The sequence below is a fragment of the Mytilus galloprovincialis genome, chromosome 9 (genome assembly GCF_965363235.1).
Source record: "Mytilus galloprovincialis chromosome 9, xbMytGall1.hap1.1, whole genome shotgun sequence".
Classification (NCBI taxonomy): Eukaryota; Metazoa; Mollusca; class Bivalvia; order Mytilida; family Mytilidae; genus Mytilus; species Mytilus galloprovincialis.
The window spans coordinates 53,571,080-53,595,683 of NC_134846.1; the positions used below are offsets into that span (position 1 = coordinate 53,571,080).

The 24,604-nt window shown below is 30.5% G+C and overlaps 1 protein-coding gene across 6 annotated transcripts in view; it reads left to right on the top strand.

Moving 5' to 3' along the window:
- Positions 1 to 24,604, top strand: part of LOC143045290 (zinc finger MIZ domain-containing protein 1-like) — a 220,115-nt gene that overhangs the window by 169,960 nt on the left and 25,551 nt on the right. The window contains exons 1-2 of one of the 6 annotated variants that reach the window (XM_076217680.1): positions 10,830 to 11,042; positions 23,775 to 23,913. In XM_076217680.1, the coding sequence (XP_076073795.1) occupies positions 23,786 to 23,913 (128 nt within the window). In that variant the 5' untranslated portion in view covers positions 10,830 to 11,042; positions 23,775 to 23,785. Of the gene's footprint in view, positions 1 to 10,829; positions 11,043 to 19,689; positions 19,810 to 20,278; positions 20,297 to 23,774; positions 23,929 to 24,604 lie in introns of those variants that run through there. The other 5 variants (XM_076217677.1, XM_076217678.1, XM_076217679.1 and 2 more) reach the window with 5 other exon arrangements.

The following is a 24,604-nucleotide window of genomic DNA, read 5'->3' on the forward strand; positions in this document are numbered from 1 at the left end:
CTTTATTCTATCAGTTTAAATAATTCATAATATGATTATAGATGTACTCAATACATTTATCAATTTTCCTGAGGCCACTTTCTAGACGATTGATCCTATGATTGTTTTCTTACATATTCAATAACCAAATAACCATATCAAGTTACAATAAAGAACAAAAATGATTGACGTCGGCATAAAATTTTAAGACTTCCAAGTAGAAAAGTTCATATATATTTTTTAAGAATTAAGTTTAAATACTAATTTCAAGTGTACAATAGGTCATTTAGTTAATTGTTTGTTAAATGACTTTTCAATGTCTTATCTATAACAAAAAGTTTGTACTGATTTTACTCGGCCAGATATCTGTATGATTGACAGGTCTCTTTTGACAAATTATACAGGTAAATTTACCTATAATTGGCAAGAATCAACATGACTTAAAGGTGTCCTCTGTGTTCATAAGTAACCTAATTCTATGCTTACACTTTAGCAACAAGCTGACAACAGTGTGTGTTGATTATTGATTTCTCAACTATAATTCATCTGTGATTGAAATAATTTAACCTTTTAAATGCGCATCAATTTCTTAAATTATGTAATGGTTTGTTATAACTGTGTCTAGCTACTTTTATATAATCTTTTGAAATTTTCCAATTGTATAATCATGATTTACCTCCTCTATTTAAAAATAAAATCAAAGTCCATTATATCAGTCATTTGATTAAAAGGGGAAAGATAGTCTTGCTAGCAAAATAATAAAACAATAACTTTATAAGCACAAGTTTCTTCATCTGCTAAATAAAGGCATCATTAGAATACTGCTGTCCAATAGACCTAAGTCATAAATCATGAAGTGATTGCATAAACTCAATTTTCAATATGGATTTTAACTATTTTGATATGTAAAGGTATTTCACCTTTTTCTGGTTGTACTTGGTAATATGAAGTTTAAACTACAAATCAAAACACAACCTTGGACTTTAGTCCTTATATATTCATGAAGGTTATCTTTATAGCACCAATGTTATATTATATGATATCTCCACTAAAACAAAAACAGCTCTTTTCGTCCTATTCATACATAAATGAAATAGACAGGGGAAAAAATGATGTAGCAAGTTTACCATTTTTGGGGGCAAATTTCAGGAACCAAATAATGTCTCTTATAATTGCACTTTCCTTAGGCTTTATGAAGTTGTATTATTTTCTCTGACAGTTATCATGGTTATAGCATAAAGATCTGCAAATTCCCATTCTTATTCTACTTATTGTTATAATTCTTTAACATATTGAACATGATTTTTAAATTTAAAAAAAAATAATTTGAATACTGCACCAATTTCTTTTGGTTGATTTCGAAAACCTATTCTTTAGGGTGAATGTTCACACTTTAAGCTGTGGTACAATAACTTTTATTATTAATGACACCTACAAGATGATCAGAGAAGTAAACTAAAGATTTAATTGAAACAGTATACAGAAAAAAAAAGCCATTCGGGTTCTTATGCAAAAAATGGTTGCATTTCAATAAAATTCATTTTGCAAACATTGGTTATGAGGATGTAAATTATTGTTTCCATACAGGTCGTAATCACTGTGAAAAGTTGATTTTCTGAATATGTAAGAGTTGATTTAAATGCAGTGAAGCTTTCAAGTGGAAATTCATGATTTTTCTGCAATTTGATTGAATGCCAAGAATAGGAAGATTGTTATTTTGTAAATTGACTTCAGCAGTTTCCAGTTATATTTTACATATTATCTCCACGAAATCTATATCAAGAAAAATTTGAACAACATGTACGCCAAAAAGACTTGACCGTTTCATTGACAAGATTTTAAGAGCTTTGAGGATTACCATATATTTTCCAACAAATAGTATTCCAATGGGTGTTCAAAGTGCCTCCCTTATAGAAGGGGGACGAAAGATACCAGAAAGACAGTCAAACTCACAAATCGAAAACAAACTGACAACGCCATGTCTAAAAATGAAAAAGACAAACAGACGACAAACAATAGTACACATGACACAACATAAAAAACTAAATAATAAGCAACACGTTTTCAGTTGATCTTGGAATTGAATATAGTCTGTAGAGAAGAAAAAGTCTGAATAATATTACTGTGGAATCATTATTATTCGTTGAAATCAATTTTCGTTGAATTCGTTGGTAAAAAACACGAATTCAAATGTTCAACAATATACAAGTGTTATATAAGCTTGTATGTAGACTTTGGCAAAACCACGAAAATGAATTTTTTACTGAATCCACGAAAATAAATGAATCCACAGTAAGTACTGATGACACAAATGAAGTGTTAAACGATGATAAAAGTCTGTAGTGAATGTTGTAAATTTGTTCTTGAGTGTAACATACCATATGTCTAACCTCTCCTCTTGTCATTTTTGCATTTCAATTGACACGATTTTATATGTATGATATCATAGATATAAGTGTACCCTAATTAGAAACAACTTTTACTGGGTTGTGTTGAATAAGTACTAACATCTACACTTGCTAAAGTATCTTCAGTTGCTATAGCGGTTTTGGCTGATTATTGTCTCTTTTGACAAGACATTTTGTACTCAGATGTTGATCCAACATGTCCACTATAAGGTACACTTAGATTAGTTAGTTCTGTTCGTGTTTTTTTTTATTTATGCTTCTCGAAATGGCTATATAATTTAATGACAGTTCATGTATGTATAGCAACTGATACTTACCCTATGGTGAAGCAAATCTTACTCAAAACGGCTGCTTATATATTTTACAAACATCGTGTTGAAGTCACTCATCATCGAAAACCAGAGATTAACAATCAACATGCATAAAACATAATAATTATTCCTTTAGGTTTTTCCTTTTCTTTTAATTTACCTGTCAAAGCTGTCTGGTGTATACTGACTAATTTTTATTGAAATTGACAAATGCATCCAAGTATAATTAAAATACACGGTATGCTTACTATTAAAATTTGATAATAAGGATGCATATAGGATAGATCTAATAAAACCAAAGTTAAACACATAAAAGGTTGAGGAAAACAGACATGAACCAAGCCGAAAAACGACGAAGAGACAAAATAACAGTTCACAAAACACTTACAGAAAGAAAGAAAACTAAAGACTAACCAAAAACTTGGGAGACACATGTGTATATTGATGTGATTATATTTATAAATTTACTGTTTACAAATTTTTGATTTTTTTGAAATACTAAGGCTTTTCTACCTCAGGCATAGATTACTTTAGCTGTAGGTGACAAAACTTTTAGAAATTTTGGTCCTCAATGCTCTTAAACTTCATTTGGCCTTTTTTGGCCTTTTTGGATTCGAGCGTCACTGATGAGTCTTTTGTGGACGAAACGCGCGTCTGGCGTATATACTAAATTTAGTCCTGATATCTATGAGTTTATTTACAACCACTGGGTCGATGCCACTGCTGGTGGAGATTTATTTCCCCGAGGGTATCACAAGCCCAGTAGTCCTGATATCTATGATGAGTTTATTTGGTATAGTACGCAGATCTTTAACCACTTGTGGCACCCATTATGTGGTATCCGTTAATTACAAGATAAATTTGGAAGACGTGATCAACGTGTTTAACCAACATAAAACTTGTATTTTATAAAGTAAGCTAGCTGCTGTATAGAGCTTCATATGAAGTCCGACTCCTGCAAATTATTAAGAAAGTGATAAGAGGAGCACTGCTTGTTCTCTGAAGAAGGTCGACTACTTGTATCTGCTATAAAAAGCGTACCAAGCAAATACACCAAATATGTTAAACTCAAGCATCACCATATGTGATATATGATTCTTATATCTTTTTGTTAATATTAGAGTGTTTTATTACGAGGCAAAATGTGAACTCTCTTATAACCTTTGGTTGAAAAAGTGGTGTTGATTTCTTGATAGCTCCTATTGTTCACAGTGAAATTTGAATAACTGATATCCTGTAAAAGTTGAAATGTTGTATCCTTTCAAGATGTTCATATACTTCTGCATTTGTTCGTCAAGATTTCTTGTAAAAAGATATCATTTAAGTTGAGAAAGTGTTGAATACTCTCTTGGCAAACAGTACGCTGTACTCATCATTAAAAGCTACAGTTAATTTCATCAAAATGAATAGAAATAAGCACAATCATTGTTGTCTTAGTTTTTTTTTATGAATTGCTTGTATATTATTTGATATTAAACTTGTGTCTCGTGTATTTGATTTTATTTGATGGGAAGCTGGTATGTCTGTTTGATAGTGAAAAGAGATATACAGGACGCATTTAAGATAATTCAGATAAATGTGTGGTTTAAGAATAAAACAGATTATGTAGAGACATTTCAATATATAAATAAGATACAATAGTAGTTTTCCAATTTAATATCTTAAACCCATTAGAATCCTTATATTTTACTTAGAGGAAAAAATGGTGATGCAATAAAGGCAGTAACCGTATAACCTGTATATTGTCGTTTTTAAAAGTTGATGTTTAACCATTTCTTTCCATTACAAATTTTTAAATACCACGTTTTCACGGCCGTGTCAACATATTTGGAGTAAAGTTATAAAAATGAAACAAATAAAAAATAATTCGCTTCCCATACCAGCCAAAAAAAGGATAATGCGGGAGGTACATCCAACTGGTATATTATAATTTAGGACACCGATGGCATTGTTATCTTGATTCGTTGGTCGAAATTTCAATACATACGATTAACCATAGAATCGTTTAAGGTATAAAAAATAATACAAGAGCCTATCTGTTCTAGTGTTAACATTGAATTAATATTTTAAAATTGTTATCCTTTAAGTGGTACCTACATGAATGTGCATTGTGCAGCAATGATACTGCTGTGTCGGGAGATCAAAAGAAGGAAGTTGAGATAATTACCAGTCAATCATTTATACCGGTATCATGTTGATCTATTAGGGATATTACTTCATCAATACATTTTCACCTACCATACTTAACTACATTGTTGCCAGTTATATTCATTTATCAAGTGTATCAAAATAGATTCCGGATAATTATCTGCTGTAAGTTTGTTATAAACATAACTTCTCTTGTTGGCTTATCAACAAATGGGGCTGTAATGGGGTGTTTGATATCAAGAGATACACACGCTTGCTAGCAGGATCTCTGTTGGAGTGTACATTTCTTTGTCGATAAAAAAGCCATTCCTCAAGAGGTTAATTTAATATCAGAATGTGCAAGATGCTAACTTTAATTTTATTTATTGGAAGAGGTACGCTTTGCCATTAAACAGATTGTTAAAACATTGTAATTGTGAAAATATCGAACACAATCAGCTTTAGTTCTCCTGGACTAAAAATATTGTTATGTCTCAATTAAATGATCTGCATCACATCAACTTCATTAACTTTCGTTCTTTAATTGAAATAGTGAAGCCAGTATAAGCAAACAAACTGAGACTTCTAGAATTCTCAAATATAAAACACCAGACGTCAAACTTTTTCCATAAGTACCAAGTTAAGATTATTGACAGCGTGTCTGAGTATTTGTTTATGTGAATATTATTAAATGCCTAAGGCAAAAATGTAACAACGTGTTGGTGAACATGTACCAATGTGGATATTGACCACATCCTGTTAATTTGGATTCGTGGACAAGGCATTTAATTTCGACATCAGTAACAGCAACTTTATTTTATTGTTCATAATCGAATTAGGTCTATTAAAACATTCATCATCTAACCTGCAAAAACAATCCTTAAATACTATCATGTTATTGTTTACAAATATGTTTCATCTGGTCACGCACCTGTAGAAATATCTGCAAAGATTTAACCATGATCTTTTCATTATGGCTTTATACGAGATGCAAATCATAACAAAAACACAATGATCAAAATGCAAATTAAGAGTCTAGATAAGTGAATAAAGTGATTTCAACACTAAAGGATGGTTTATTATTTATTGCTTAAAATCCTCAATAAGTTATCTCAATTGCCCTTGTCAAAATTTCAAAGGTATTTAAATTAATGGAGCATATCATGTTAAACTGATTTGATGTAATGAGTGAATAATTTTGTTTATTAGATAGTGTACACAAATAAGGGTGGTGGCTCCGTAGTATTACGAAGTATTTTTATCACATCGCAACAACATGGAAACGCCGCGGTCATATGATAAGATGGTGTTTATGACCTCAGCAAGTTGTGAGCAATGCACAGACTAAGAGTATAACACGTATCTTGTCATTCATCTGATCTTCAGTCCAGATAATTTCTTCGAGGTCTTATGGAAAAGTATGCTTAGTTAGTTGATAGATTGACAAAAAGCGGCAAATAGTGCCTGTAAATACTATAATATAGTATCTCCACGATTATATTTATCTCCAGTTCGTTTTTTAAATATATATGAATTACTAGTAGTATAGATATACAAATTAACTAATGTGTAAGTGAAATAGTGTGCATAACCTTGAAGTAGACTCTGAAGGGGGAAACATAAGCCCAAAAAATGAATTTGATGCGACTGTCATACATGTGAGCGGTTCAGCAAGCTATAAAACCAGGTTTATCACCATTTTCTACATAAGAAAATGCCTGTTCAAAGTCAGGAGTAAGACATTTGTTATCAATTCGTTTGATGTGTTTGGCCTTTTGATTTTGCCATTTGATAAGTGACTTTCCGTTTTGAATTTTCCTCCGAGTTCAGTATTTTTGTCATTTACGTTTTATATGAATATATGCAGGACTTAAACATATACGTGTTTGTATAAATCTGATATATGTGCGAGCTAGGCATGCATTTCTGGAACTGCCAGAATCGTATTTCTGTGTTTTAATGATGTCTTAACGTAATGTCATATATTTTCAATGCCCAAAATGTGTACATTAGTGATACTGTCATTTTATATCATACCTGTCGTTCATTTAATTCCATATACTTGATTTTGGTATTTAAAAAGTCACTGAAAAGAATAAAAAGAAGCCTCCTTCTCACTATAATTGTCTTGCAACACCTAAACAATTGACTTGTTATATTTGTGCTCGCTGTTGAGGTATGTTAGAAATTAATAGCTTTGAAAAGTATTGTTGATTCAAAAACATGTTAAACAAACATCTGTGTTAAAAGATTTTCACAAGATTACATAATAGCATCTTAACAACGGGCAAAACTACATAATACATAAATCAACTTGGCTTCTGAATATGTGTCTTTCTTTCGTTACATATCAAATTTCTTTTTCATTTCTTGATAAAATATCTTCAGTTGCTTTAAGAAAAAAAACAAATCGGTGAAATAATATCTAGTAAAATGTGCCGGTTACAGCATCAATCAACTAAATGCATGAAAATATGGATTCGTTTTAAAGATGAACTACTTTAACCTTTTGTTAGGTTGTCAGTACAAGCAGAACAAAGGCAAAACAGCCTGATTCTTTAGAGGACATCTGTCATGCTAAACAAATCAAACATTTAAACAGATTGTGGCGAAGAACACAAAATATTTCTCGATATGAGTCAAATTTTAATTTAGTAACTTAAAATACACGTTATTTTATAAAAGGAAGTATCAAAACATGAAAATGAAAACTTTAATAAAACAGTGTATGGTTTTGATAAATGGGTAGGAACTTTGAAAAGCCCAATGACACAGAATTTTGTTGCCAATAAGGTTTTATGACTGTGACAACCGTTGGTAAAATTTGCAAAATTTTATTCAGCGAAAACAAAGATCTAAAAGTGATTCGGGAGACGTGTTTGTTATGCAGAATTCCACACCCAAAGTTGAAACATTCGTGCAATACTATGGGCGAAAAATTTCGTAAGATTTAAGTATCGTTTTGCTAAAATATTTGAATGCCCGTCGTCAATCAACCATCAATTGTTCCTTATCAGCTCTTTTTACACTTGAAGTACTCCATTTAATTTAAAGGTTAAGGGAGAAACCTTTTCTTTGCTTAGTGGGGTTCACCAGAGATACATTTCTAGCATCACGAACTGATAAGTGCTTTATATAACGAATTACAGTGCCAGAACTCACACCCAATCAGTTTACTCAACAAAAGATATAGATGTCCAAACACGTTACGTGTATCAATTTAGATAGAAAGTCCTAAAGATTAACATCCCACACGTCATTGACACCCCTCGGTAAGTGAATTAAAAAGATACTTGACCGCATCGATGGATAATGAAGATGAATAATTTACCTGTCACCTGTTTACAAAATGTATTGATGGTTTGTAAAGATTTAACTGTTTGTTTTCTGTGTGAACCTAGGTGAAGGCAAAGGTTTTCTTAGTAAACATATTTTCGGTGCTCTCTTGGTCAGCTGAGTATAGACTACCGGAAGTAAACAAGTTGTATACGTTTGAATCTGATAATTTGCACACCTTGATGCATAGTGAGAAAAATAGGATTTTTTCATGTGATTTACACGTTGATTTTCTGTAAAAGACTTATGCACTTCTATCTCTTAAAATGGTAACTTTCCCTGATATAGATTTAAACAGTGGTATGAGCACGACTATAGTTTTGATGTGTCTTTATCAAGCCAGGAGCCTCACCAGAGCATGTTTTGTTGCTTGTGGAAATTTCTTGTTGGATGTAGTAATGTCGATTCAGAGCTTTACTTTGAATATGTGGACACCTGTCTCTTATAGACCTTATATTGTCATCTGCGTCGTTTATTGTGTTTTATGTGTGATTAGGTTGTTGTCTCGTTCACGCATACCGTACATCTCAGTAAGCCATGAACATTAGCATTGCTTCTTCGACCTGCATGCTCATTTACCTTTGTCAGAAAGCACTTTCTTTTATCAGTACATGCTTACTTTCGGGTTTAAAGTCATTAAATACATATCAATTTCTTTTATAAAATCTTGTAAATAGATATAACCATTTTAACTATAACCATTATTTACATTTAGTCCATTTTGAATAAAGAGACTTGGGTTTTAAATTATGAAATAATAATTTGTCTTACATTGTCTGAATAGGGAAGTTTTTATATGTATCTGTGAAAGAAGGTCAGTGTGTTAACCAGACTGTGATTAAATATAATTTTGTTATATATTGGGTCATATTGTAATATGTTTAACAACCAGAACTTAAAACATTGTCCTTAATGAACTGGGTAATAATAATTTGAATGCATTTTACAGAAAGACAAGCCCATGAAGAACTATTTGCACTAAATATCGTGATTTCATTTGTTTTCACGGCATCTACATATACTTAATACCAAAAAAATAGCAAGTCAAAAGTTTCCGGCCATTCGTATAAAAGAGGGTTTAAAGAAATTATCATTATTATTATTTGAAAATCCTATTTGCTGTTTGCATCAAATTGCGTCCAATCAGACACAAAATTAAATAGTTCGATTGACTGACTGTTTAATGTCCAGTGGCAAAAAGTTCATGCAGCTTCAAGATTGGAAAACAATATAAATACAGATTAAAGGTTAGCCGAGATGACGGGTTTAAATTTTGGTGTTACTGTTATGTTGCAGAGATCATGGCACTTTCCATGATTTGACGTCCCCATTTCGATTGCATGTATGCATATTGCACTCAGTAGCCAAACAAAATCATCTTCAGCTGAAATTTCACTGCATGTCATTTATATACATTATACAACGCCTTTAATACGTGCATTAAAATAAAAATATAGGGTCACCTAATGGCCATACCGTTCAGCGGCGGATCCAGGGGGGGGGGGAGGGGGGGGCTCTGGGGGTTGGAACTCCCCTTTTTTGGACGATCAATGCATTTGAATGGGAGCATAAAGTTGGAACCCCCCCCCCCCTTTTTAAAATGGCTAGATCCGCCACTGCCGTTAGTTTAGGATTACATCAGTGTGTTACTCTCAGTAGAAAGGCTCGGATAAGTTACATGCAGTCAAGGTTGATTACTTGCGGTCGTTTTATCCATGGGCTCAGACGACCCCAGTAACGTTATAAAAACGTCAACTATTCTCTTAATGATCACTGATGACTTTATCTACATGTAAACGGTTGTCACCTTTGGTTACCTGTTGTCAACCTGTACATGATCACCTGTTATCTTTTATGGCCGTGTAGTGGTATTTTAATTCTTTGTAAAGATGACAATATCTTTCTTGATACCTTTTAACACGCAACTTAGCCACTGTTGATATTTTGATGATACTCATCATGCTCGTTTATACACTGATGTTTATATAAATAGCAAACAGTTTTAGCTCACCTGGTTTGAGGGTCTTGTAAGTGGTTTTTCATATCTTAGCGGTTGGCGATTAGAACCGCAAAGGCCAAAGACGCCCGACCGATGCTTACCTCGACTATGACAATAAAACAATATTAAAATTAAATGGTTTTACGCTGGCTGTACACAGAGAAAAATCTGTTGCGAATCACTGAAGCAAGGATTTGTAAAGTTACTATACCTCTAGCTGCCAACGTCTACCGCGTGTATTTGGTCTAACTATTGGTATTTAAAAATGTACGCTGAAGTGGTTCAAATATAAAATAATGTAAAAGATGCAAAAAAAAAAAACAAAAAAAAAACAAACATAAAATATCTAATGTCTCTGGGAAATGACATTTAATTGGTAAAATTAGTTCTGTAACGGTACAAAAGATTAATGTCTAAATTTATTTTGTAAAATCAGGAGCCTATTTACAGATAATTAATTACAGAAAACATTATTAAATTGTTTATTTATTGCATATTAAATGTCCTGTTAAACAGTTCAAAAATATTTTTACCTATGAAATTATCCCGCCCATTCAAATATATTGTAATACGTCAAACATCAATACTGATTTGCGTTGTCTTGTAAACCTTTACGTAGTTAGACATACCACGCATTACAAAAGTTTGTACGCATCCTCGATCCGGGCCGGTGCGTATGAATATTCATCATGGAGAACCCCATTGTGTGTTGAAGTGAATAAGATACTTTGTCAAGCTAACAAGTTAGTGATATCGTTAAATAAACTTTAAAGAGGAGTTTTGTGCAGCATTATACAACTATTTACGACTCATCAAGAATATTGTCAATGTGAATATAAAGGAGAGATTCTATCCGTGAAGAAATATGACGTTAGGAAAGGGGTATGTATATTGTCTGTTCGCGTGCTTTTTTGATAAGATTACCGGTGTTTTTGTTGCGAGAGCTGATTATTTAAATTGCCTATCAGTTGAGTCTCAGTTTGCACTGCTGTGTGAATGATATAAATAACAAATCATGTAATTGTTTGCATTTACGTGATTAGAAGAAGATAGAATTTTAAAAGACAAAAAAAAAAAACATATCAATAACAGATCTATTTTTAGAACAGCATGTGCTAGACGTAAACACAAGCACGTTGTCGGTGTTGCGCAAGTAGTTTATGAATAAAATGAAAGTTAGTTAATCATACTTGGAATAATATAAGATGTATTAATATGGAATATTTTTATATGAATAATAAGATTTGTCAGAATTAATGCATTTATCTGAAATTCAAGTCAATACTTTATATGCAGATATCATGTACATGTAGTTGCATTTTTTTTAATCTTATAAATTTATCTATTTAATTCTTGCTTTAGCATTATACTTGACATGATTTGGGTGATTAAACTTTAGCAGTTTGTCTTGTGGTGTTAATTACATTACAGTGATATTCTAGTTTGTGTCTTGAAAATTTTGTTTACAATTAACCACCCTCAAACAAATAAGCAAAAATTTAGTTATAAATTTCTTTTGAGGTAATTTTTTTAACAAAAATTAGGGTCCAGCAAATGCCAGGTAGTAGATACTATATTTACGATATAATTTGTTTGTTTTCTTTTTTGATCTGGACATGTACAAATGTCTATATTTGTCCAGTTTACCTGTACACAGATAGTTTATGTCATAAAGTGGTCTATTTACGATGAGTAAGGTGTTAGTGGTGACAACAGTAAAGTCAAACAAAATAATGCCCCAGGGAACTAGTTGTAATCATGTCTTCTGAATGAGCATATCTTTGGATTAACTGATTAAATTACTGGTGTTGATATAAGACCTTTTTAATGGGATACTACTTTCTATCTACTTGTATTGATTTTTAGGTCTCAATTTGTATATCTATAATGACCACAATGGCATTTTTATAGAGATTGAAGTACTTGACACTTTTTTTTATTTACCAGATTTAAATAGGTTTTTAATACTCTCCTGATCATTTGGGAACTACATCTATACTGTACATACATTTTTTTAGATTACTTGATTTTAAAATGGGGAATAATAACAAAGATGCTTATAAAAATCAAAATTTGTGTAAATAAAAGTAGCAATACAGTACGTAAATATAGACATCAAGGAGTAAACAATCTTCTAAGGTAGTTCATATTTTTTGCAACGTTTTTTTGGGATAGGCTGTTGCGGAAATCCCTAAGACAAGGCTTTGTATTATCCCCAAAAAGAGAGAGGGTAGTACATGTAGGCGTCAGTCTATGATGCTTTTGGTACTGAAATTTTGCTAGCAAATTATGATAACATCCAGTCACTCCACTCAAGCTCAAGTGGACAGTATCTTAACCCTTGGCGAGCAAAGATGGATATATTTGTAGCAGATTTTTTTTATATGATGGCCACAATCATATCCAAGCTTGATGTTTTACATTTAATCAATAAATGATTGAATTAATGTGTTTGCTAATATAAGTGGTTATAATATGTGTATAAGTTCAAAAATTAAAAGATCATTTCAATATGAAGAAAGTTATCAGCTGTGACTGTAGTTTTTTTGTGCGTTTCATCATTTTCATGTTGTACAAATTCCGATTATAAAGGCAATGATAGATAACCATTTAAAGAAGATACATGATAATACACCCTGTTTAAATAAACAAAGCTAATAGTCTCAGTAAGTGATAAATTGGATAAATATTGATTCTCTCACCTGTAATCATGTTAACCTGTAGAGATACAGAAAGTGGTGCAAGGGAGGTAATCTACTCTTTTTCAAACTGATGTAGATTATTTGTGCAACTGAGTTAAAAATGGACAGGTTTTGCGTAGCTTTTGAATTTCTCTGCTTACTATCTTTTTAAATCAAGAAATCTCTAGAATTAACTTCAGGTTTTAGGTATTTTGATTATATCTTCCATCAACTGATCAAAGAGGATTAATTTCTGAGAAGTATTTATGGCAAACACCAGCAAGAAAAACACTGAAGTTCAAATGCCCCAACATAAACCATCACAATGACAAATTAACTATCTCATCATATGTTAAAATCATTGCTTCTTTTTTTTTTTTTAAAGATTTTCAGGACATAAATATAATTAGATTTGAACAGGTTTTCCAGTAATCATTTGTATGATTGAAGCACTGATGAATAGCATGTACAGCAAAGACCAGACAAAGAAGTAGAATAGTTTTATATGTACATGTTAAATTTGTATTTGAGATAATGTTCATTTTTAATTTTTCATGTGACAGGTTACTTTAAGTATCTTGATTTTTAGTGAATAATTTGCGAATTTTCTTAGTTTTGTGGACCAAGATGAGTTGGAATTTAGATTTACTTTATTATATGCATATATCATTATTTACAAGGATATAGTAACAGTCTTATCCTTATTTACTTTTTAAGGAACACAATATACATTGTTATTTGTAACCTTAGATATTTATTTATTGACATGAAATGAATTTCATGTTTGAAATTGAATTGCCTTTATTTGAGAATATTTAATCTTATGGTAACAATGTTCATCTCTCACCAAGCTTTGTCCATGTTAAAAATTATCTGAACTTTTTTTTTCTCATTCCTCTCTGAAGTTGCATAATTTTTAAAATAAATGTTTTGTCTGAATTATTTTTTGAATCAAATGTGAATGTACATTTTGTACATGTGTGGTGTCAACGTATATTTGTTCCACCTAACAGAAGTTCCAGTGGAAACTTTGTTATAAACAATGTCATAATACCTGTACCTGATGGAACAAATATTCTATACTATTTATTCCGTTAGGAACATCTACTGTAATATTTATTCCTGTGGAAATAATATTCCAGAATATTTGTTCCATTTGGAAATTATATTATGAAGGAACTTCTGTTCCGTGACAGTGGTTCCAAACTGGTAGCAGTCAACCAATTCTGACTTGTTAAATATTAAAAATTGTTTTAAAATATAGTCATATAGATACTGGGGAGAGTAACCAATGATATTTGTATGATATAAAATTTCTTGACTGATATTTTCTTCTTTTGGCAATATTAAAAAAAAATGAAAATCTATTATGGAATTACATTATAAACCAGTTAAACCATCTTGGCCGCAATGAGAGCACATTGTATTACGTAACAACTTGGAGAAAACATCATTTTTAAATTTTTTTCTTTCTGAAAACAAGTAAAATGTTACAGCTCTTGATATGATTTTTTTTTTTGCTTAGTTGTAAGAAAAGCTTGGTGAGCCACACTTTTTACTTCCTGGTTCAAAGGTTGTACAGATCAATTTTATGTTTCTGACGTTAAACATATTTTGTATGTAAACTTAACATGTGAAAACTACTAATTAATGTCAACTAGGTACAATTGACCTATGAAGATGTTTTAACCTTGAATTGACTATGTAATATACATATGTATTTTCTGTAACTCAGATGTTTATATTTAGTAGTTTGATTTCATATTGTAAGTAATCAACTATCATTGTACATTGATTTCTTATTGGATTATCTGTGGCATGTATTTGTAGTAACAACATTGGTGGTCTCATTGCCACCTATCTTGAAAGTTTTGGGTTGAACCAAATTTAAAAATTGATATTTGCTAATCAAGCAACATTTAGGAGAGAAAAAGAGAAGTCATATTTGTCTGTTTTGAGTCAGAATACTACTGAATGTTGTCTTGTTCGTTAGTGGCTGGAATTTCTACTCAGTGTTTCGATCTTAGAACAAAGCTGGCTATAAATCTGCATGTCATTTTTTCTACAGAACAATAAGCAGCCTTCAATCAATCATACATGTAGTTGTTAAAAAAAATTAAGCACACACAAAATTGAATAAAAACAATGAAATGCTTTGCAAATCGTTTGTAAACATGTTTATTTGAAGAGTTTTGCACACTTTTTTATATGCAACTTATATACAGGAAATTCACTTCACACCGTGATCTAAAAACAAAATAACAAAGAAAACAGATAAGTAAAACAGAGAATTTACTTGCAGGAGTTAGTTTAGTGCAGGGGTGCATTTCTTAAAGACTGATTTATGAGTTGGCTCTGCGCCAGACTTGGGTGTTGTTGTGGAGTCAATTTCACTTTACCTATATTTAATATTTCTTACTTAGCCAGATAATTCATGTACCTTAGTATAAGTAATTGAAAAGGTATTCTGAAACTTTTTATTGCAGTAAATTTTGCAATCTTGTTAACTGTTCAACACTTAATGTTTTGTAATTGAAAACTCTAAGCGTATTTAGATCAAATTAAAAAAATGGATAATGGAATGTAGAATTATGTATTAATTGTCTGGTATCTGAGATACAGATGATAATCTGAAAATTATGTATACATAAATCTTGTCTACAAGAAAAAAAATATATATGTTGAAACAAAGAAAGATATAAACAAAGTTACGGAGATATAGATGTGTGAATTTGGTAGATTTCTTTCCTGTCTGTTGTAGGTTTTGTCTTGAAATTTGTTTGAAAGATGATATTTTTTCAACACATTGATAAAAATGCATCCAATATATTGAAGTCTGTGATAGAGATGCTAGTATTTATGTTCAAACTAAGATATCAGAAATATTAACATTACATGTTCTTATAGGTTGTCATGTAATGTAGTTGATGTATGAGTTCTTGACATCATGGAAAGATAATAATTAATTTGTTTCAATGATTACACTTGTAATTAATGGCATATTTAGCTGTGTTTTTATCTATCAGTTTGAAATGACAACAGACTCAAACAAATGTATTTTACAAATCTTTACTGACTCTTCAAAAATATTGTAAGCTGTACTTAATAAATTCCACAATGTCAAAACTCTTTCTTTGTATTTATTGGATATTTAGCATGTTCACCTGTGAGACAGGTATTTAAAGGTCAACCTAGCGGTCACTATTATGACCTATTGACTGTCAGTTGAGCGTATATTGTATGGTCAACACTACATAGATTCTCCTGCCAAATTAAGTGATTTTTCAGTCTGTTTGGCTAATAGAAATGATAACATGGGTTAAATATAACAGATTTACAGTGTTTAAATAGTAGTACAATTATCTAAGATATTTATATGGCCCCGTGTTTGGTGTAAATAAAACTGTTTATTTTTGTTACATATCAGTACTTTTAACTTTTAAGAATGTTAATACTTTGTAAATTAGGAGATAATGTTCCAGTCATCAATTGTTAATATAACTTTAACGTAACTGTTTATTATTTAATTGGTGGGGATTTATTTGACAAATTTTGCATCAAAACGGCAACTAAAATTGCATCAGTACAGGATACTTTGCAATTATAAAATATTGATTTACTGTATCAATTACAAATCACTATTTCAATTTTTTCAAATATTTGGTAATAACTTGAAGCAATGAATTTGATGGTATGAAAATTTAGATAGTGTCCAATAGAAAATTAGCATGTATGAACAAATACTTGTACTTTTACCTCAATATGTTAAGTGTGTTATGAGAAGGAAAATAGTTATTGTATTGATTGCACATTACTGTTAAAACTTTGATTCTTTAGTAAAACTGGAGTTAACCTCTCAAAATAATGTGTCTGTTGCAAAATCAGACTGTCTAATTTATATGTTTATCTTTAACTTTACAAAAAATAAGAAGATGTGGCATGATTGCCAATGACACAACTAAAGACTAAAGAAAGAGGATGCAAATAAATAAACAATTGTTACTGCACCATCTTTTTGTCTGTGTGTTTGTTACTTTCTTTGATGTATGTTATTGTTAGATTGGTTCATTTTGTTGTTGATACCAATTATTTTGTGTTATCTAATATTTAAAGCACTGTACATGTATGTATCAATATGTATGTTAAACTCATCATTACATGTAAAACTGTGATATCTTTTGTATGTACCTGCTTTTATTTGACATTAGAGTTTGTTGATTACACAATATGTGAGATTTTTCTGCGTAAGAAAATTTTCGATGACGTATACTGAAATTGATGTCACATATCATTTAAATTTCTAAAACATAAACCAAATTAGTTTACATGTTTCTTCGTGTACCTATTTAGTGCATAACGAAATGACAGTTATAAGGTATTGTAACTTAAAATATGCTTAATGTAAATAAATACAAAGGAAAAGACAATGAAGCAGCCAAACCAATTTTGAGAACCTTCTGAGCTGTCTAATCTATTGAGTTTGTGATGTATGAGTTGCTAGCATATAAGCTGCTGAGTGTGGTGTATGAGTTATTTCCATATGAGCTATAGAGTTTGTGGTGTATGAGTTGCTACCATATGAGCTATAGAGTTTGTGGTGCATGAGTTGTTTGCATATGAGCTGTTGAGTTTGTGTTGTATAAGTTGCTTGCATATAAGCTGTTGAGTTTGTGGTGTATGAGTTGTTTGCATATAAGCTGTCGAATTTGTGGTGTATGAGTTTGCATATGAGCTGTTGAGTTTGTGATGTATGAGTTGTTTGCATATGAGCTGTTGAGTTTGTGGTGTATGAGTTGTTTGCATATGAGCTGTTGAGTTTGTGGTATATGAATTGTTTGCATATGAGCTGTTGAGTTTGTGGTATATGAATTGTTTGCATATGAGCTGTTGAGTTTGTGGTGTATGAGTTGTTTGCATATGAGCTATTGAGTTTGTGGTGTATAAGTTGCTTGTATATGAGCTGTTGAGTTTGTGGTGTATGAGTTGTTTGCATATGAGCTGTTGAGTTAGTGGTGCATGAGTTGCATGCATATGAGCTATTGAGTTTGTGGTGTATAAGTTACTTGCATATAAGCTGTTGAGTTTGTGGTGTATGAGCTGCCCATTCACTGATTCATAAATCTTGAGTGACTGTTTGATAATAAGTTTACTTATGTATATGAGCTCCTGAGATGTTTTTATTTTGCTACATTGTATTAAGTTTCATGTATAAGATACTGAGTGGAAGCTAGTGATGTGAATTGTAAAGGTAAAGGAAGTTGTTTACATGTTTTTAAGTAGGGAACATATTACTCTGTAATCTTTTGCCAGACTTAAGTCATTTATAAATAAGTCTGTTGATATTCTCAGTATGGAATTAAAATTAGATAAACATCAGTGTAAAAGATATCAATTGATTTGTAGCAAATGAACAAAACAATTTTAAAGTTAAAAAAAATAAAAGCAAAAATTTTAGATTATTTTTTTTATCAGATCCTTTTGACAAATTGTTGGTAGAATCATAAAACATATTTTCATCATTATTATTGATAATTTATTTATTTACTCTTATGATACAAATCTCTCCAGGCTATTTCATGTTCCAACTACCCACTCAAATATACATGTACATGAATAAAATTAAAATGAATCAAAAGGGTTCATCTACAATTTGGGGAAAAAAAAGGAAAAGGGGGAGGGTTATAATCGTTAAGTTAATTTTGTATTCATTTTTGATACCTCTCAATCTGACAGTTGAAAAAGGAAAAGGGGGAAGGTGTTATAATTTGTTTTATTATTTTGTATTCATTTTTGATATGTCTCAATTTGACAGATAAAGAATGTACAGAATCACTGATGCATGATATTTTATGACCAACAACTGTTGTAAAATTATGTTGTGACATATCAGCTTGACTAACAAGTCTTGTAGTAGTAAAGTATAATCATTTATTTATTATTTACACCAAAAAAACATTTAGTAGAACATGTTTTACCAACAAAGTGAAGGTCAGAGTGTGTCTGGTTTATAACAGGTCGTTTGACCCCCTCTAGCAAGTCGTAAAGGGCATAAGTTTTGCTTCTGTTGAAATTATCATGAAAAGTGTCAAAGAAGTTTTGAAAATTGCTAATCAAGTACATTGTAATAAAAAATGTAAAATTTAAAAATTTGTTTAACCATAATTTTCATGAGGGAACTGTTTAAATTAATTATTGGTGGTCAGCTTTAAAGGAAATACAAGTCCTTTCTTCATCTAATCATTGAAATATTTTTGATGACCTCAAGAGTTTAGAAGATGTTTTTTGAAAGGATGAAGTGATTGCCCTTGTGATTAATGACTTTATTTACTCCTCTTCAAAAATTCAAATAAAAAAGTGACAAAATTTATTTACTTTACGTAAAACTTGACATATTTCAAACTCCTTTGTTCCCTAAGTAAATGACATTGGATTTCATTTAAATGTCTTTTTCTAGTAACAATTTGATACAAATCTTTTGAAGTTTGTTTGGAATAAACCTGTTAAAATTGGTAATAAAATAATCTATAGAATTGTTACCTGTGTAGATTACATAGATCAGATGACTTCTTGTTACTGTAGAGTAGTTAAATATTGTTTATTTAATAATAAGACGACCGTCCCATGTGTGGCTTTTTTACGCTCTAAATCTATTATAGGTAGAGAACACAGGTGAATTATCTCTCTCTACCTGTAAAAGTCGTGTAACTTGGTTCATTTTAAAAATCCCAGGTAAATATTGAGGAGGGAAACAATGATTCTTGAGCAGACAACAAAGTTGAAAGGTCAATGTAGAAGGGGAACTTCATGAATATTCATTAGATGGGCTGTGATAACAAAAGGTTATTGATTTCAAATTCCTAGTTTGTCATATTAAGGGCTCAGTTATTCATTAGATTTTGTTTGTCCTAGGTGATTTGTAAGCTATTGGAGTTTAACAACACGATAATGACACACAAAGTGTCTGCATTGTGAGTATTGGTGAAATGTTAGAGTAGTAATGGACTGGATAAATGGCCTATAGGGCTATTGAGAAAAAATAACATACTAAGAGCTTTACAATTAGATAGGAAGCTATTATTTACTAATGTAAAGTTAATCGTTACTTAACTGTTTTGTAGATATTGTAAGGTACCACACAGGTGAAGATTTTTATTGATCAGTCATTGTTAGCTATTTCTTTGATTGATTAGCGTTTTGTTGATAAATAATTCTCATTCGATGATTACATAGAATGAGGTGAATATTTATGTAAATATGTTATTATAATATGATATTTATTGATATTAAGTAAGTCGAGATTACATTTACAGGTATAGATATGCTTGTGAGCAATAAATTGATTAGAAAACAAAGTAAATTAAACATGATGATATGGTGCCTTTATAATCGCTTGTAATTATTGAAAGGATTGGATTAAATGGAAATAGAGTTGTCAAGTCATTGTTTGAAGTGAAAGTAAGCTAGTTGTGCAATCATATTTAGATAGCTTGTTCACATTTATTTTATAAGGATAGATATATTAAGTGTTTTTGATGTAGATTAAGGATAACATATATTGTACAGATTTTTCTTCGTCATTTTAATTATTTGGAAAATTGAAAGTTTCTGATGAAATGTCTTAATCTATCAATAGATCTTACTCTTTTTATATGTATAATGTTTTTTTATCAGTTAAAAATAATATGATGAAAATCACATACATTTTGTGTTTGAAGAAGGATGCAGGGTATGCATCAATTTGACAGCAACCGCACAACACAAATAACCACATGCAACATACTGTCTTGAGCAATATGCACTATTGCTCAAAGTGAAATATTCAAATGCAATACACATTTTACAAAAAGGACTTCCAATTATTTTATATGAAGTCAAAATAACACGCTCTGCCTTTGAAAAATTTGTAGGATAAAGAATGAGATCTTGTCTTGTATTAACTGGATTTAGACACTGATATACTGTTTAAAAGATTGTGCTTTGGTCTAATTTCTAGGGCAGAGTTCTATTTTTAGAAATGAAACTGGTCATAATCTCAAAGCTTTAAATTATCAAAAAGCAGTTAAATGTCTGTCACAGCAAATATGAAGTTAGCATTATCAAATTGGACTAAATGTCTTATGTATCAAGGGCGGATAATAGTTCTTTTATGAAAAGGCTTCGTAATACTTTTTAAGAAGTGATAAATGAAAATTAAATGGTTATAAATATTTGCAGACAAAGATTTTTTTAAAGTTTGCAGTTGTATTTAATATCTTTATCTAGAAGTGATTATGAAAACCCTATTGAACTTTAACAGCTTGAACTCAAATGGCCCATCACAAATACTGTACATAATTTGTAATAGGTTGAAAAAACTTTATTCATGTTATATCAGGACCTATAACATCATATAATTTGATTTGAAAACATATTGTTTGATGATATGATGTTAAGCATACATCAAAATGGATTTTAAAATTATTTTTGCCAGCTGACCAGTAAAAATTGTAATCAGCTTTGATGGAAAAAAATGTTAAGATGTTACCAATACTTTATAGATATCTGGCATCATCAATTTTTGGTGTTACAACTGATTGACCAAATATATACCTTCATCTCAACAAGGAGCTTGTTTAAAAAAAGAAACAAATCAGATTTTAAAATAACTTTCTAAATAACTGAAAGAATGTCAAAATGTTGATTTAAATTAATATCAAATTCATTGAAATTATATAAATTGTTGTTTTCTAAGATTTGGAAGGAAAATATTTTTTGTCCTATTAAAGGAATTCCGCAACAGATTTACCATAAACTTTTTCAAATAAGTAATTTCAGTATTTGATTTCTTTATCATATTTAACATATAACAAAAACAGAAAATTTATTTTATGGTCTGTTGTTTTGAATTGAATGTTGACGTCGAGATAAATAACCTTATGATCATATTGCAACACGTTACTGTTATAATATATATTACTCTGCTGATCCTTTCCAACAAAAGGAAAAATCTTATTAACAAACTGTTACTATATGTAATTGAGGAAGTCTGAAAGTTTAGAGGGCAGTAGTGCAATCTGCGCAACTTATTTCTATATGTAGACTTAACATATACCTACATAAACAAACAGGATTGGTAATATTGATCTGTCATGTATTTGTTGGTTTCTAAAAAGTTCATTAAGTTGCAAGACATCAACAGTTACTAAACCCATAGATCTAACAAAAGAAATCAACCACGGATCAACCAGTTTGTATTATCATTTAAAAGGTATTTAGGTATTTAAACTCTGGAAGAAATCAAATCCGTCGAGTTACCTTTTCAATGTAACATGGACAAAGGGAGGCAACTCTGACTTGATTATCAATCTGCCCATTGATGCTGTTATTCTTTTGATTATAACAACTTAGCAGGAAATACAATTAATGTTTACAGATAAATGATAATTGTAATGAATCTACATGGTTGACAACATTTGTGGACACAGATGCTGTATTTACATAGATTATAAATACTTATATGAATTAGAACATTAAACATGTTAAAAAGTTGAAGGCCAAATACAACATTTGTAATGAAGAGATTGATTAAATTAAATTTACATGAAATGTATTTAAACATGACACAGTAATAAGTTTTACATTAAGATTCTATCTGTGGTTGATCTTTTGACTTTTGGTGTCCAATAGGTTTTTGGATGGCACTGTACAGTGTTAAAATATTCAAATATTTGTCCTAGTACAACTCATCCCTGTATATTTTGTTCTCTTAAACAGGAGTGTTTATTGAGAATCAATTTAAAATACATATTTGTAATTACAGAAATGTTATTCAAAAAAGGTGTTGCATACTTGTATTTATTTAGAACAGTGCTGCTTTAATTTCGGTGCCAGGATTTGATTTTCTTGACATACTTTCTTCAGGAATCGTTTCTATGTACGAGTCCTGTAAATCAGAATAGACAAAGATCAAACATCCAGTTTTCAAGTCTTAATTTTTGTTTTCATAAACCACAAATTGAACATACCATAAATCTTTGACCTTTGACAAGTACCTTGTCGATGATCATTTGTCAAGCTGCTGTGTTGCTAATCTATTTGTACTCAAGGTTATTATATGGACATAATTTTGTTTCAAATCAACACATTTTTCCACCTGAGTATAATGCTTAAACAAGCATATTTTTCAATGTATTGGAAGTTTTATTGTTGTAAATAGTACCATCAAGTCGTATGATCTATTAACCTGAAACATATGTTGTTATTCTATGATGCTTATTGATTTAATCATATTTATTATTCAGGTAGATATATATACTCATAGAAAGTAATTATATAAGGAAATTGACAATTTAAATTGAAAAATCAGGAAGAGAGTTTAGAATGGGGACAAAATTATCCAGTGTTAATTATTTAATGGTCGATTTATACAACAATAAGAAATTGTAGGATTAATTGGAAGTGCAGTTTACTTCCTATTCATGTTTTAAGAAAATGAATTGTCGAGTTAAATATAAACTACAGGAAGATTAAAAGTCACACAATTTAACCTAGAAAAAACGTTGCATGTCAAATAAACGTTCATTTAATTATTCAACAACAAAAAAAAACTTTAAAAAATAATTGAATGTGTAGGTGTTTGTACACTGTGTCAGTATTTAATTTTGATATTTGCAGTGAACTATTCCCTGCAGTACTAATAATCTATGATAATAAGATAAAAAGATAAAAAGAACCTAAATTGGTATGGACAACATAAATTAGAGAAAATGAAATCTTTTCATTTTGTTTCTAATCCTAAGTCTTCTGTATGTAAATGATTAAACACAGCATGATTTTACAAAGTATGAAAAATATAGTACTAGAGAAAATAAGTAACAGGCTGTAGCTTACTGATCCTCTAGTTTCTTGTATTTCTTCTGACTCCAAAATAATGTGATATATTTTTATTTTGCAGCCTTACTGTCAATGTGGTGTGAGGAGCTAGGAAGACTGTTATTGCTGCGACACCAGAAAAACAGAACTCCTGATTCCAAGTCACCAGGAATGCATTCACAGTTACAAAATAAAATGCCACCGATGCCGCCCATGTCAGGGTATGTAAAGAACTGGTATGTTTATTTTGAAACCTTTTTCCTAATTGGGGGTCCCTCATCATACTAGGTAATAATTAAAGTGTTTGTTCTAAAAGCTTTGAAAGATTGAAAAAAAATTATAAGATGTCTGTACTTCTTCAAGTTTAATTTCATTTCTGTTAAATATAAGCACATCACTAAATCTGTCAACTGAAAACAAATATTGATGGAACTATTACAGCAAATATTAATCAATATACCTGTAGTCTGGTTTGTTAATTGAAAGCTTAAATTGTAATAAGTATAAAGAAATTGAGCATCATTTACAACCCAAACCATACAAGTATTAACAAGTTTTCTTGTAATCTGGTAGTTTCATTTTTAGTTTCATTTGTGTCGAAAAAATCAACTATCAAAATATAATTCCTTATGTAGAATAAAGATACCTCAAACATTTGAGTATCGTTTTTCGTCAGAAAAACATGAAAAAAACCTTTATCTGTCTTGCCCAAGCATGTTATAGATATTTTTACCTTAAGAAACAGTTATTTTCTGCTGCAAAAGGTACAATAAAAAAGTTGCCCTTCGATTTAAATGAGTTATATAAATATTGTAGTAATGGCTCCTGTAGTGAAGACCAAAGATAAAAATTGCAAGTTTTTCATCAATAATGCAGAAATCCTTATTTACTTTGTATATGTTGCAGTACATG